The sequence below is a fragment of the Cupressus sempervirens genome, chromosome 11, assembly GCF_028749045.1.
Source record: "Cupressus sempervirens isolate cs-2001-9-10 chromosome 11, ASM2874904v1, whole genome shotgun sequence".
NCBI classification, from domain to species: domain Eukaryota; kingdom Viridiplantae; phylum Streptophyta; class Pinopsida; order Cupressales; family Cupressaceae; genus Cupressus; species Cupressus sempervirens.
Window position 1 is genome coordinate 214,753,624 of NC_143128.1, and position 16,265 is coordinate 214,769,888.

Consider the following 16,265-nt stretch of genomic DNA (forward strand, 5'->3'; position numbering starts at 1 on the left):
GGCCTGTGACTCGAACACCCGAGTATAAAACTTTTGCATTCTTGTCCATGCTCAAGCTGTTTGCTTCTAATTGATCTTTCCAACACCTCCTCTTGCATGCTGAATGCATAACTTAATTGTAACTGTCTCGAAGCTATTTCTACACAGAGTCGATGATTCCACATTCTTATTTGCCAGAGTTATTCGGTTGAATCCTGTTTTCGTGTGACATCCTGGTTTTTTGAAACGCTTGGGGTATGCAGTCGAGTTTTTCTGCCCTGCTTTTTTGTCAGAGTTCGCTAATTTCGCATTGTTCGCCATTTTACTTTAGCATAAAGTACAACTAAAAATTAGAATTTTAGTAGTTTTCATATGGGAATTGGAAGGTATTTAAAATCAAATGACTGTTCTATTCAAAATGTTTAAATAGTTTTTCTCTTTCAAAAGTAAGAGAGTTACTTTTTTCAGGATTATTTTCCTTTTTATGAATCTTTCTTTGAGTATTCACCTTTTTAATTTTTTTTGGTACAGGATATATTCAGTTCTGGTGCAATAAAGTCTGCCACTGATTTCCAAGTTTACACGGAGCTTGCAGGTCTATCTGGACTTGACTTTGCCTACATGGATTTTAGTTCTGTTTATCATACAAAGGTTGGTATGTTGCTATGAAATATAAATTACTATGGTCTTTTCTCTACTGGGAACTGCTGAAAATGGGATGAGAATAATAGAACCTTGTGAGCTTAGACTGTAGGGTCACTGATGCTTTGAATACACTTGTAGGTTGACATTGCAAGAAGCTTTTTGTTTTCTGGCATCACACTCTTATGTTTTTCCCAAAAGGATTCATATGACTGTCTTTGGGGCACTGAAACAGACCCGATCTCTCAAATTCCAGAAGACTCCTTTCCCATCACATAACTATTTTCACTCACGTTCTTATTTTTTGTGCAGATATGTCCTATTTTGTTAATACACCTATTATTTGTTGTACTGTTAAAATTTTATTTATTTCTAATTGGGGGCAGGGGAGTAGTTGTTTCTCTCTTGTAGGTTTCTACCCCCTCTATGTCATCATAAGTTATAATTTTTTTTAATATTACTTTGCTTTCAACAGACTTGTTCATCTTATGTTTGTTTACATAACTATGAAATGTGATAAATTATTATTTGTGTTTTTCTTACTTAAGATGATTGAGTTCATACCTCTAGATTGTTATTATGCTTCCCCTTAGTATTTTGTACACCTTATCTGCTCTCTTTGTAACTTATGGTCGATAGATGGTCATATCTAATACAGTTTATCAATTGTTGCTTGAATTTCAAAGCTTTCCCACTTGTAGGGTCATTTCTTTCATTACAATTATCTTTGTGTGCATTAGCATCACTTTGGGCATTTATTACCGTAATATTTAGTTGTACCCTTTGGCTCAATTAAGGATGCCATCTTTCTTTGGCTCTCTTGATCTTCAAATAGAAATGTTTGTGCAAGGTCTTAGAGAGACTTGGAACTGAATGGAGGTTATCTTTGAAAACACAGAAACTACTGAGAGTGGGCGGGGGTGAATCTGTAGTCGTGGAATTTTAATAGACATAAAACAAAACACAAGTAAAGAGAAGAGACAAGGACACACAATATAGCATGTGGAAAACCTTTCGGGTAAAAACCACGGTTTACTTATCAGATAGCAATGGGCTAAAACCCTATACATTAGCAGGCTAAAACCCTATATATTAGCAGAGCAGCAACTCAATTTAAGGCTCCGACCTGTCTGCAAATGAGCTCCAACTCGTACAATCACACGACCACAACCATTACAAAGGTGATGACAAACTCAATCAACTTTTCCCTTCATTACAAAAGAGAAATAAAAGCAGACTACAAAGGATACAATATCAGTAGTAGTCAAACTCCTCAACATATATTCAATGAACTTTTCAAAGATTGTCTCTGCCAGCAACAGCACACTGTAAGGTTTTTTCTTCCTCACCGGACACAGATTTAAGTTCTTCCCTTTGATAAGCCTTTCACTGCGTAAGTAATATCTTCAGTTCCCTCCGCCTCTGTGATTGCAACAGCATCAGATATGTTTATCCGAAGTTGCACGCACAACTGTTAAATATTAACCATGATAATCATATTTGTCTGAGAAGTGCAGACCGCACCTTAATCTTTACCTATTATATCATAGAAAGCATATATATACACTAGACTTGGCATTAGAATGGGCGGCTATCCTTGGCAGAAATTATAATGTGTGCTAACTATAACAAATGGCTATGTTAGTTATACATTGTATTATTTCCTTCTAGGCGCTGATTTCTACAAGTGGTGTTTGGGCTGACCTAGAGAGGGTCATGTCCCTTTAAGGGACATGCCCTTTGGTCTTGATATAAAGGGTAGGTTTTATTGTAGTTTGAGGACACACAATAAACACAAGTCTGCTCCTTCAAGCAGTAATACCTATATGAATGTATTGTAGATATAAAGCAAATTCAGATTAGAGTTAAAAGGTGATAACTGCTCCTACCTTCAGAACATTAAGAAGATCATCTTCAGCAATCTAAAGGATGTTATAGAAGTCTGAGTTTTAGAGCAGAATTTGCAGAAACTTTACATGGTATCAGAGGTCTGGTAGTCGAACCTAGGTTCTGCAAATTAAATAATCAGACCTTATATATATCTAGCATCATTCTCCTATCTTCAATGGCATACACAATCAGACCTAAGGACAGGTTTGATGGGAAAAAACACTTTGATGCCTGGAAATTCAGAATCATGATGATTCTTGAAGAAAATGATGTAAAACAATTTGTTGAATCAGCATCCAGACAACCTCCAGTTGAACCTCATAAATCCTTCTGAACTAAAGGAAATAGGAAAGCTATTCAGATCATATTAGATAGAGTGAAAAATGATATAGTACCTATACTAACAAAAAATCAAACAACATTTGCTATGATGAATGCACTACTAAATGCATATGAGGTTAACGATGCAACTAGAGTTCTCGCACTAAAAAGGAAACTAAATCACATACAAATAAAGAAGGGAGAATCAATGAATTCTTACTTCCTAAGGGTTGCCAGTCTAAGAGATGAACTTGCAAGTATAGGAACCATCATTAGTGACACAAAACTAACATTGATCGCTATAGATGGATTACTAGATTCATGGAAAACTTTCGCACAAGTAAGTGCCAGAGATAAACTTCCCGACTTAAATAGACTTAAGGGAGATTGTCCTTAGGAAGAATCTAGAAAACTAAAGGAAGGAGGAAAATTGAAAACGGAAGATGAAGAACTTCATGTTCTTAATACAAACTCCTATAAAGGCAAGAAGAAACATTTCAAGAAGAAAAGGGGAAATCAAAAGAATGACAAATCTAAGAAAGATCTATCCAAAATAAAGTGTTTCAGATGTGAAAAGTTTGGACACTACAGATCTAATTTCCCTGAGAACTCTAAACAAAAAGTTGTTGATGCGAGTCTTGTATCACTTACATAACATATTAGTAATTGGATATTTGATACGGAGTATCAAACATACAATTCCTCTCTTGAAAAGTTATTGCTCATGGGATATGAGAATAACTCCAATGTTCCTTACACTTGTGGATACTCACTCAATTTTATTGATGTGATTCGCTGATAATCACGTAGGCGGCCTTATGCAAATTGTTGAGGATGACTTGGACTTTGTTGGGATGATGGAGATGGTGATTCGGTGTGAATGCTAGATGGTGATGATGGGAAAGCGATGGGGGTGGAAGGTGAATGGTTCTTACGGCTGGTATTTTTCTAACTCTCTTCTCCTAAGTTCTAAGTCCTAAATTACTTACTATCCTACTCCTATTCCTATGGATGGACGACTAGCAAATGGACTGGGATCAAACCTAATGAAAGTTAACCAACAGCCTCACTTCCACAGGTGCAATGATTCGAAGGAAAAGTAAACTAGTTTGCCACACAAGGCTTCCCAACAAGCCGCTAGGATGCTAGTGGTCTAGTATTGATCCCTATCAAACACCTACTACTGCTACCATACAACTATCCATCTACCTTACTCCTTCTTAACAACTTGAAATGAAATTTGCTCCAACAACTTGAAAAGAAATCTACTCTAACTTTTTGGAAGTAAAAACCATGCAATAATACCAAAGGCCCTTAATCACCATGCAAGTCACAACAATGAGAAAGAAATAGTGAATTTTGGTATTATCTTATGCAACAATTTTCTCTAGACCCTTACAAATGAGAGCAAATGGCCTTTATAGATGCCAAATTTACAATCGACGGTAGAGATCAAAAGCAAAACCGACGATCCAGATTGAATCCTAGAGACCCTAATTAGGGTTGCCACCCCATCGGCCAATGAGAAGACGCCACCTCGTCATTGGACCAATGAAAAAGGTGTAAAAGTGGCAACCAATGAGAAGGCACCAGAATGGCGGCCAATCAGAAATAGACACTTGTCCTATTCTAGAAGAAACAGAAATTGCCACTTGGGCTTACATTAAATAATCTTCTAATATGACTCTTCCCTTTTCTTTTGTTCTTTAGCTAAGGCGATGAACCTAGCTAGCCTTTTGTTGACTTACTCTATAGGAGGACAAGGTGTATACTTCATCTTGAGTTCAGCTGATTTCACCATGCTACTTGTTGCTTGTAGTGTCTTCTCATGATTTTTCTCATATTCCTTTGCGAATCCAATGAAAGCATTTAGGGAGGAAAGGATGTTCAAATGTTTCTTCTTGATGACAACCTTTCCTAGCTCATCCAATCTCAATCCAAGTCTTGTCTCATTGATATCCTCTTCTTTGTTGTCTTCAAAATCAAGTGCCATCCCAACGTCGCTCATCATGGTTGAAATGGAAGTGTCGATGCTTGGGTTGTGTTGTGCAATCACCTTCTGTATCTCTTCGAGTATTCCCAATCTGGTAGTCAAGGCGACAAACCAAGATTCGACCGTACCCAATCCTCTTTCATCAACCAACTTGGCCCTTTGCAAATATGCCTTCGGTAGCTCAATGAACACCCATAGCTTGGGAATAGCTAAATATTTGATGGGAAGGAAATCCTTCCACTCTTCTTCAAATAATCCGAACTTGTCTCTAACAGTCACTAATGATCGGAACGTCGAGATGAAGGACGGCAAGAAATTTCGCCCATCTTGGATTGTATCATGGATCCAATCCCTAACTTCATGTAGTTGAGCTGATATCTCTTCCATATTGCTCCCGCTGTCTTGAGGAAGGGCTGCCTGGAGCAACTGTTGGATAGGCTGGGAATCTCTCCAATATTTGTTCTTGGCCTCCAACTTTACAATCCTTTTATTTTCCTTCCTCAACCTTTCTCTGATTGAAGCTATACCATCCTGAATCTCCTTACATTCCATATCATCAATGTTTCTTCCCAAGTTATGTTCCACTATCTCATATTCGTGGGCCGCAATCTCATCCACTGCCTTATTGACTATTGGTATAGCAATCTGAACCTTTCGGTGACCCTCATTGTCGCTCCTGATTACCTTCGCCATTGTCTTTGCCATTTGTTTATGGTTCTCGCTATCACCCTTTTCTATTAATCCTCGGATGTCTTCCGCCGTTCGGGCATTTACTACCTCACCTCTTGGCATAAGCATTTGCCTTAACCATAGTGGTGCAGTGCATCTCCCTAACACTGGATTTGGTTCGACTAACAAAGCATCACCACTGGCCTTGGGTGCCTAACTTATTGCCTCGATGTCGATCAGCCCATCCTCTTCTTCACTATTTACTGCCATGTCATCTCCTTGTTGGTTTTCTGAGAGAGGGGAATACTCGGTGCTCTCACTGTAACCACCTGATTTTGAATCAGAGCTTACTTCCACCACGGCCCCTTTATCACTTGAATTGACCTCTTGGCTCCTAGCCTCAACTATGCTTTCTCTTGATGGCACTGTATGTTGTTTCTTGTCCAGAGGTTCCGAATGTTCTTTGCCCTTCTCTACCTCCAAAGCTCTCTTCTTGTCTCTTGCTGCTTCCTGTTGCCGGCTACTTCCTTCACTCTTCTGTCCGACTGATTCTGTTTGTCCCTCTTTTGGCTTCATCATCTCATAGGTAAGGGGAATCCTTTGTCTTTGCAGCTTCCTTAATCTTTCATTATACCACGACTCGGTATGTAAATCTATTGCCCTTGTGACTGCCTCCAAGGAAGGATCCTGATGATCATTCCAATCAACTGGATTCAATTCTATTCCTTCTACTGTATCATAATCTTATCTCAACACATTTCCATCATCTTCCAGTTGATTGGGAATATCAAGGCCTCTCCATTTGATACCTCTCATCATGTTCATCGACAATCTTGAGAAAGCTAGCTTTCTCACATAAAAGTCATCTTTAGCATTGGCCCAAAAGTCTTCTATAGTGGGAACATGCTTAAATTCATTTTCATGAGATACCTTGATAACACCATTAGGATTGAATCCTTGCATTGCTCTGTACCACCTTAGATGGTACCATTCCAATTCCTTCTCCGTAGCTGCAAAGGCAGCCCGATCGGGGCAACTATCATTGCCAATTGCGAGTGAGAAGATAATGCCTGTTTTAGCTTTGTTTCTCATTATTCTATCATAGTGCTCAAGTTGCCTAGCCAATTCTATCAAAACTACCTTGTTGGGAGGGTATCTTGGAAGCCTCTTGGGACAAATTGTACTCCCTGCTACTCTAATGTAGCTAAATTATGGAAATTGGATGAACGAACTTCCAAACTTCTTTATTTTTGCCTCTGCTTTTGATGAAAGTCTCTTAGCAGGTGTCCCTTGTAGCACCCTTACTGTCTTCATGGAAAAGGCGTTACAGAATATCTTGTAATCCTTATTGTTGTGCAAATGGAGCTGTGGATAGCATTCATGCACCAAATATTGCCCTAGCCCTTTGCCAACTTCTCCTAAAGCCTTAAGTCCTAGACTCTTGTACAATCTAGCAATTAGGTAAAACAGATAGGATCCCATGTAGAATTGCTTTTGGTTTTGGACGGTTCTAAGTTGCAACTCTAGGTTCTCGCTTATGATCCTGGCCCAATCAAATCTTCTTTATCCCTTTTCAGCTTCATCAATGAAGAAGTACATCCAGTTTTCAAATTGTGTACCTTGAGTTAGGCCCATGATCCGACTAAGAAGCACTATGAGATCTTCGTATTCTGATTTGAAGTCCGCCACTGTAAGCCTTGATGATCTATTGACGCCTTTCCTACCCTCATGTGGTCAATTTTGATTTAGGTGTGTGAAATAGGCCTCTTGGTTTTCCTGAAATGATTTAGTTACTTGATCCATCATCACTACTGTCATGTTCTTGTACTGGGGAATGTTAAATGTTTCTTCGATTGCTTGTCCGCCAATGTTGGCCAACACCCTCTTCCCTTCGCCAAAGATGATGGATTTACTGATTAGATTGAACCGGGATGCACATTCCATAACCAATTCCGGACTGGGCAATGTAGGAGGAAAAGCCGCTACGTGCACAATTTCACTTCTGTATATCTTCTTTGCCAAGGGGGATTGCCCTTCTTTTAGTCTGTCTTTTACCCGTATCATGTCTATTGCACCGATATTGGTGTTGGTTATTCGCTTCATTTTCAAGAAGAAAGGTGTTTTGGGCATCATATCCTCTTTGTCTTTCTTAGTGTTTGTCCCCTAAGGATTCTTTCTTGTACTAACATCCTCCATCTCGTCGCCCTATTACAAGATGGTAAAGTGGTGGACAATAGACAAGTAGAATCAAGGGAGGCAATCCTTAGACTAGAACGAAAGAAGGAAGTTAGCTTAAGGACCCCTTTCAACTCTAAATGATTAAAAGTGACCTCTACCAATAGCCGGATCTTGACTCTTTTGGATTTAGGATCAGACTTTGAGAATTTCAAACCCTCTTGCAAATCAGAAATTTAAACATTTGAAACTATCCACCATTTGTCCACAAAAATCAGGCTTTCCTCATGTATCTCCTCTCCCAACCAAAATCGCCTAAGTCTGATAAAAAAAGTACAGTCCCAAATGGAGAAAATCAGACTTTCATCATAAACCGCCTATGCCACAAAAATCAGATCTATCTTCAAGAAAATGGCAAGAATGTAAAATTCTGCTCTCAAGCTAATTCGTCCAAGCAAGAAGGTGCCCTCTCTTAACAAAATATCGCCATATGTGGGAGAAATCAGTCTGCCCTAGCAGAAATCACCAAACAATGGAGGAGGGATCTGCTCTTTCAAAATCTTCTAGCAATGAAAATTCTGCCCCAAGAGAAAAATCGCCAAGGAAGGAGAAAATCTGCCTTGCAAAATCGCCAAAACAAGGAGAAGATCTGCTCTTGCAAAATCGCTCACACCATGGAGAAGAAAAAATGAGAAGTGAGGAGAAAATGGGTAAGAGGCCTCCTCTTATAGCCAACTTTCTTACTCCCTCCAAGCTGGCCGACTTGGACCTTGGGAGCAAGAAAAAACAATAATTAATGAAAAATTATGGCCCACCATTAAATACTTAGCTAAAAATTAATTTTGCCAAAATGAAAATTGCTTTTTTAAATTGCCAATTAGTTTCAAATTGCAAAAAAATAAATAAATAATGCATTGGAGGTGTTAAATATTTCCATTTAGTTAGGATTTAGTAATTAATATGTTATTAAAATTGGATTTTGGCTAACCAAAAGCCATTTTTCAATATTAAATTACCAATTTCATTAAAGGCAAAAAGTTTTCAAGGCAATTTTAATCTATAAAGACAATTTTTGCAATTTTTTATCCAAATCGATTTTGCCATGCCATTTAAATTTTTTTTTTATTGCAAAAATAAAATTACTTCTAGAGTCTAAAATCGATTTTGCAATTTGGCTTCATCTCTACAACATTAATTTTTTTTTTTACCAAAGAAAAAATGTAAGATTTTCCAAAACTCAAGTCTAACAAAATTTCCCTTTTGAAAATTATTCAAATTTGCCAAGTTATATCTAGATTTTCAAAAGAAAACGTCTAAGTACAAAATTACTATTTTATCTTGCCAAGCGTTGCTTTTTAAAATTTTGTCCGGCCTAAGGATGAAATTGGTTGTTCTAGAAAATCAAGTTGGAACCGGGTGAAAATAAACCTAATCCTCTCCCCTCTGGCCTTGAAGGTGTCCAAGACTTAAAATTTTCAAAAAAAAAGAGTCAAAATTTTTGGACAGTTCAAAAATTTGCCAAGGCGATTAAAAAAAAGGGGGGTCCCCAAAATTTTGGGGCGATTGTGTGAGAACCTCACAACACAAGTGAACTGTACAAACGCTACTAGGGAAGAAGATAACTACGATCCTGAGAATCATGTATTGTATTCGTCACTATCAAATAAAGTCTCAAGTAAAGCATGGCTGATTGATAGTGGATCATCTAGACATATTACAAGATACAAAGAAGCACTAGAGTCAATATTAGAAAAAGTTAATGGCGAAGTTGCCATCGGTGATAATTCAGCACATTCCGTCAAAGGAATTGGAACTTACACCTTGAAACTAAAATCAGGAAATTCTCTTCTTCTCAAAGGAGTACTCTATGTACCAGGAATAAAAAGAAATCTAATCTCGGTCACAACACTTGAAGATGGTGGACATAATGTTGCATTCATGGATGGTAAAGTAATAACCCGGGCTAAGAACTTCTCAGTTAAGAAAGCAAAATTGATTGGTCAGAGGAAAGGGTATTTGTATGAATTAAATTAAGAACCTAGTCGACCTATTCAAGCCTTAATTCATGAAGCGGCAGACATAAATGAAATATGGTACAGAAGGTTAGGACATTTAAATTTCAAAACTTTATCAACTATGGAGAAGATGGTTACTGGTTTGCCTAAACTAAATAAAAGCCACTCAAGCATATGTAAAGGGTGCGCTTTGGTTAAGAACACCAAAAGTCCATTCCATGATAGCACTAGAAAAACCAACAATGTTTTGGAATTAATTCATTCAGATTTATGTGGACCTATGTCTGTTCCTTCTTTTGGAGGATTCTGGTACTAAATTTTGTTCATAGATGACTTCTCTAGGAAAACTTGGGTTTACTTTTTAAAATGTAAAGAATCAGAAGAAATCCTAAAGGGGTTTAAAGAATTTAAAAACTTAACTGAGAGCTCATGACATAAAATTAAAACTCTTAGAATTGATCATGGAGGGGAATACACCTCAGATTTGTTAAAAAGGTTTTGTAAAAAAACAAGAATTAAGAGGGAGTATATTGTTCCTTATAACTCAGAACAAAATAGAGTAGTAGAAAGAAAGAATAGAACAATTATAGAAGCTACTAGAGATATGATATTTGATCAAAATCTAGAATATTATCTTTGGGCAGAAACCTCTTGCACTGCTATCTATATTCAAAACAAAAGCCCTCACTGCTACCTTAGAGATAAAACTCCTGAAGAAGTCTTTACTAAGGTTAAACCCAATATAAGTCATCTTAGGATTTTTAGGTGCCCTGTATATATCCATGTTCCAAAAGAAAAGAGAACTAAGTTAGAACCCTTCGGGAGGAAAGGCATTTTTGTAGGGTATAGTGAAACATCTAAAGCATATAGGATTTTCATACCTGGACAAAAAAATATTGAACTTTGTAGGGATGTAAATTTTGAAGAAGTTCTAGCATTCAAAAGAGCCCTAAGTTCTGAAGAACCCTCTCCTTTACCTAGTTCTGAAAGAAATACTGAGTCTGAGTCTCAGAGGGAGAACATGGAAGAAATTGAAGATGAAATTCAAAACCTTAATCTTCGAGAAACTCAAAATTCATAGAAAAGACCACTTTGGGCCATTAAAACAGTCGAGGAAGCACAAGACTTTGCTGCAACTTCTAGAGTAATTAGAGAAAGCAAAAGACCTAAAAGATTTTCTAGTTATACAACAAACATGAATGATTTGTCTAATTCAGAACTAACCAATACTTCAGATGCTATTAAACATACAGCTTGGCAAGAAGCTATGACAGAAGAATACCAATCTATTATGAAGAATGATATTTGGGAAATTGTTCTTAGAGTTAAAATCTGTTGTTTTTTCCAAATGGATATTTAAAATAAAGCATGCTGTTGGATATTTAAAATAAAACATGCTATTGACGGTAGCATTGAAAAATATAAAGTCAGATTTGTAGCTAGAGGATTTTCTCAGAAAGAGGGGATTGATTATGAAGAAACTTTTGCTCCTGTTGCCAGATACACCTCTGTAAGAGCAGTCCTAGCCATTGTTGCATTGAAAGGATGGAAAGTACATCAGATGGATGTAAAAACAACATTCCTAAATGGAAAGATTACAAAAGAAGTATATTTGGAGCAACCTAAAAGATTTGAAACTCATGATCCTAACGTTTTTGTTTGTAGGCTCAAGAAAGCTCTCTATGGGCTTAAGCAGGCTCCAAGGGCTTGGTATGAAAGAATTGATAAGTATCTCCCCGGTTTAGGATTCTCCAAAAATGAAGCCGTTCCAAATTTATATTATAAAAGGGATAAAGATATGGTAATTTTGATGCTGTATGTTGATGAATTACTAATAATAGGTGATGATGATCTCATATATCAATATAAGAAATATCTAATTATAGAATTTGGGATGAAAGACTTGGGACTCCTTCATTACTTCCTAGGACTGGAAGTACAATAGAATTCAAACAACATTATACTTAATCAAGGGAAGTATACATCAGATATTTTGAAGAGATTTGGAATGTGGAATTGCAAATCTATGTTTTCTCCAATGGAGACTAATCTACGTAAACTTAAAGAAGTAGCAACAGAATCACGTTCCATAGATTCTACTCTCTACAGATAGATGATTGGGTCCCTTATGTACTTGATAAATACAAGACCTAATATTTGTTATGCTGTTAATGCCTTAAGTTAGTTTATGTGTGAGCCAAAGGAGATTCACTTAGTTGTAGTAAAAGACATTATGAGATAGTTATAAGGCACTCTTAATCTTGGGCTCAAATATGAGAAAGTTGACTTAGATTTACATGGATTCATTGACTCAGATTGGGGTTGAAGTTTTAAAGACAAAAAAAGTACTTCAGGATGTTGTTTCAATTTAAGATCAACAATGATATCTTGGATATGCAGAAAACAGTCTTCAGTAGCACAAAGCTCCAGCAACGATAGCCTCCTGAGAAGCAGTTTGGCTGAGGAAGTTACTTGTGGGATTATTTGTTCAAGCCGTAAATTCTACGATTATTCATTTTGATAATCAAAGTTCCATCAAGCTTTTGGTGAATCCAATTTTTTCATGAGAGGTCCAAGTATATTGAAATTCCTTACCATTATGTAAGAGATATGGTAGATAGGAATACTGTAAAATTAGAATACATTTGCATTGCAGATCAGACAACAGACATTTTCACCAAGCCTCTCTCTAGAGTGAAGATAGATCACTTCAGGGAAAGACTTGGTATGGTTGAATTGTAATTCATTTGTATTCTTTAAATTATTAATAAAATAATTTTATTTACCAGGCTATTGACTGTTACGGGCTCCATGAAATGTCCCTTTCTCTGATTTTATATGATATTTCATGCCTCTAATCAGATTTTCAAAATCAAACAACCAATATCACAAAGATCCACCAAATTTTTCAATAAACCCCAAATCGGGTATGCCAGAAATAGTGCCAAAAGCTTCACAGCTTCACCTATTATTAATAAATCTGAAAGTGGACTTTTTACAGAAATTTGAGCAGCATAACAGCCTATAAAATGATATTTCCAGATCTGTATAACATGCACACAATAGCTCCCAAATGGAGGACAAAAACAATGCTCATCGGGCTCCCCAAAATAGCACAAAATAGCTCGGAATCACCACAAAAACTTAATAATCTATCACAAAAGTATAATCATATCCAAATACATATATTCAACTCTATTTTAACATTTAAAAGTCTGATATACAACAGCAACCCAAACTGATATGAAATACTCAACCGAAAACACCAAACTCTTACAAAAAACACACCCGAAAAACTCACAAATCTGCACTGTTCAGCACAAAGGCAAACTCTGCATGAGCATGCACATGGAATGGCTTCAAACTCCCATCCTTAGCCTTCCTGGAAACCTACAAACTCCCGTTCTTGGGTTTCCCTGGAAACCTGCAAACTCCCGTTCTTGGGTCTCCTTCTCCACAGGTTTGGCAGCCTCTGAAGAATAACAAAGAAATGAGCAAAAATCAAGTTCTGGAATGAGCCCAAAATGCCTCCAAACTCCTTAAAAGAGGGCATAACCCTAACTCATGTCTAAGAGGGGTTATTAAAACATATTTTAATAATAATTTTCATTTATTAGTCCATTAGCTTCCAAAGATTATCCCCTTTTTCCGAAACTTCACCTTTTTGAGCCTGCCTGCCTAGAAAAGATTATTATTTTTAATTATTTGAAAAGGGGACCTGACAAGTCCTCCCTTTTCAAATATTGCTTGTCCTCAAGCAATGGCTGAAAAATAAACCAATCAATCCACCTGGATCCCAAATGTAGTCATGAACTATACTATTGTCAATTAAAACAAGCTCCCGCAATATCCTCTGCAATATAACCAAGAGGAATCCATAATCAAACTGACAATTATTGCTCAACCAAACTCCAAAGTCACAACTTCCACAGTCAGAAACCCACGAGACACAAACTCTTAAAACATCAAAACCCAAGTAAAGTGGACAAATCAAACTACCAACACAGTAAATACCATCAACGCATTCCACTGGCCTATACGGAATGTACAATCCAACTCTACAACAATGGTGAATGCTCCCGAATGAAACTGTACCAAGTATGAAGAATCCACACACTGTACAACTCCTGTAGTCAACACAACTCTACAGATCATCGACCATTGTCTCATAACCATAACTCCCATGCACCTCTGATGGTGAAAAGCCATCACAAGATAAACAGCAAGAATTGGAACCCAAACCAAATTTGCTTGCCATCAACTCCTCAACACAAGGATCAAATGCTAACTGATGTACATACCTTGCAATATAATGTTGATAAAAAAAACCAACCTCAGTCAACAGCTCACCATGAACAAGTGATACAACCCACTGTGATTGATCATCGGCTAAGTCAGGAGATGTCATAGCCAAAGGAGTAGAATCAATAACAACACCCGCTGAAGCATCACTCCGAAACTCCTGCTCTAAGTCACGTATTATCAAGCTGTCAACTGCAGAACCTATTGCCATGTCGTGCCCATCACAACTCTCATCTCGAGGCATCAAACTATCCCATAACTGATGATAAGCACTAGGAACCAAAGTACATCTCTGTATCATCATCTCATCAACATGGTCATCAAAGGTAAATTGATGAGCATACCTCACAATGTAATGCTGATAGAATGCGCCAATCTCAGTCAGTGGCTCAGACTGCAATCCAGATGTAACTAACTGCAATCGATCACTAACCAAGTTGGAACTGACTACTACCTCTAAAGACATCACCAAGGGAGTAGTATTACTAGCAGGAACCATGCCAACTATCGGCTCACCAACATCACACATGGTCTTTGATACAACATCTCTAGTCTTCGTGCCATTAGTGCTAGAGGTCACCACCATGTCAGGCATACCACAACAATCTGCTACAGCACCCAACTCAACTGAACCTGACTCTAGTGGGGATGAACCCGATATGCCAATGTTAGTATCAAGGATGGATACATCCCCATCTCCACTATCTTTGACAATCTCAACCATGGACATCCTCATATCATTAGACACCACAGCTTGTGGCTGTACAGAATTTAGTAAAGACTGTAGTTGCTCTAACTCCATGGTCACCTTAGCCAAATGAAACTGTGACTCCTTGAAAGCCAACTGTGTACTCTCAAGAATCTCAGAAGTCACCTCAAGCTGCTCAGTAAGCTCACTCACCTCATCTTCCTTGGCCAACAATGCATCATATGCTGTACTGCCCCACTCCATAAGATAATCTCTGTCGGCTACCAACTGAATAATCCTGTCTCAGAATCTGGATAGCCTCCCATAAAGAGTGGAACTTTGTCAAGGAAAGATAACTGCCTCCTTGCTCATCACTAGTAGGAGAACCCCATCCATAAATTGCTAACAATTGACGAGCAACATCAAAATGTTGGCAAGCGATAACAATGTCTCGCTCACTAACTCTCAACTGATTAGACACGTGATGGCACTGGCTTGACTGTCTCCTACAAACCTCCTCTGATGCACTGTCTAAAGGAGTATCCTCAAAGTTACTAGTCTCTAGAGTATTACCATCCATATCCTGTGAATCAACTCTAAAGCTCATATCAACATACGGAGTATCAAAAACTGTAGCACTGCTGTCCAACTCCTTAGTACCCAAGGAAACTAAGTCTTCAAAACTGCCCACTGCATCCTCCTGGATGTCATCAATGCCAATATGATCCTGGGACTCATCTGTACACACTGCCAAATATGAAAGATCATCAACACATTCCAGCAAGTATGGTTGATTGGATATATGAACAAAGCCCAACACCGGTGTATAAAAACTAATACCAACATCGGACAAGCTGCTATCACAAGAAAAGACAACACCGTGCAATCTGCTAATCAAATCCATGATAGCACTCAAACAATCACTGCTACCAAAAAGTGTTAAAGATCTCCGGTCAACTGAATCCCAAATGCCAATATAACAATCTCGAGTCCATATCTGTAAACTAGAATCAGCTGGTAACTCAAGCAAAATCCTCACTTGAGTAATATGACTAATACCAACTAACTCCACATACCTGTCATGACGAGATAATGAAGTCACAATACTATCTTTGTTCACCTTTAGCTAGCTGGACAAATCATGTGAAGTACTACCTGCCTCAACCTCATGTGATGAAGCATCTAACTGTGCCTGGTACTCTTTCTCAGCAAAGTCATGAATGCTCAATGTCTGCTCATCTCTACCAGGTATCTCACCATCATGCACAACAACATCCTCATAATCATCATCTGAACGCACTACGCTGTAGTCACTACCTGTTGTAACTATACCATCCTGAATACCTGTGATATCACCCTTTAATGACCTGTATACAATTGTCTCAATTTGAGTATCAAGTTGACCATTACTATCAATTTGCGTAATATCCTTTCTCACTACCTCCTGTGGCGGAGTAGAATCTGAGACCTCTGCTTGGCTATAAGCTAGTTTCTCAAACTCCTCATGCAAGTTCTTGGTAATTGTGTCATCTGCCCTGTGAGAAAATCTGCCAAATAGAAATCTAGTCAACTTATCCACCTTAGCTGGGTC

The 16,265-nt window shown here is 37.8% G+C and overlaps 1 protein-coding gene across 1 annotated transcript in view; it reads left to right on the forward strand.

Moving 5' to 3' along the window:
* The window catches only part of LOC149528928 (Zn-dependent exopeptidases superfamily protein), a 184,700-nt gene that overhangs the window by 61,056 nt on the left and 107,379 nt on the right, over positions 1-16,265 (forward strand). Inside the window, exon 7 of the mRNA XM_089811392.1 lies at positions 511-630. Coding sequence (XP_089667518.1) covers positions 511-630 — 120 coding nt within the window. The remainder of the gene's footprint in view (positions 1-510; positions 631-16,265) is intronic.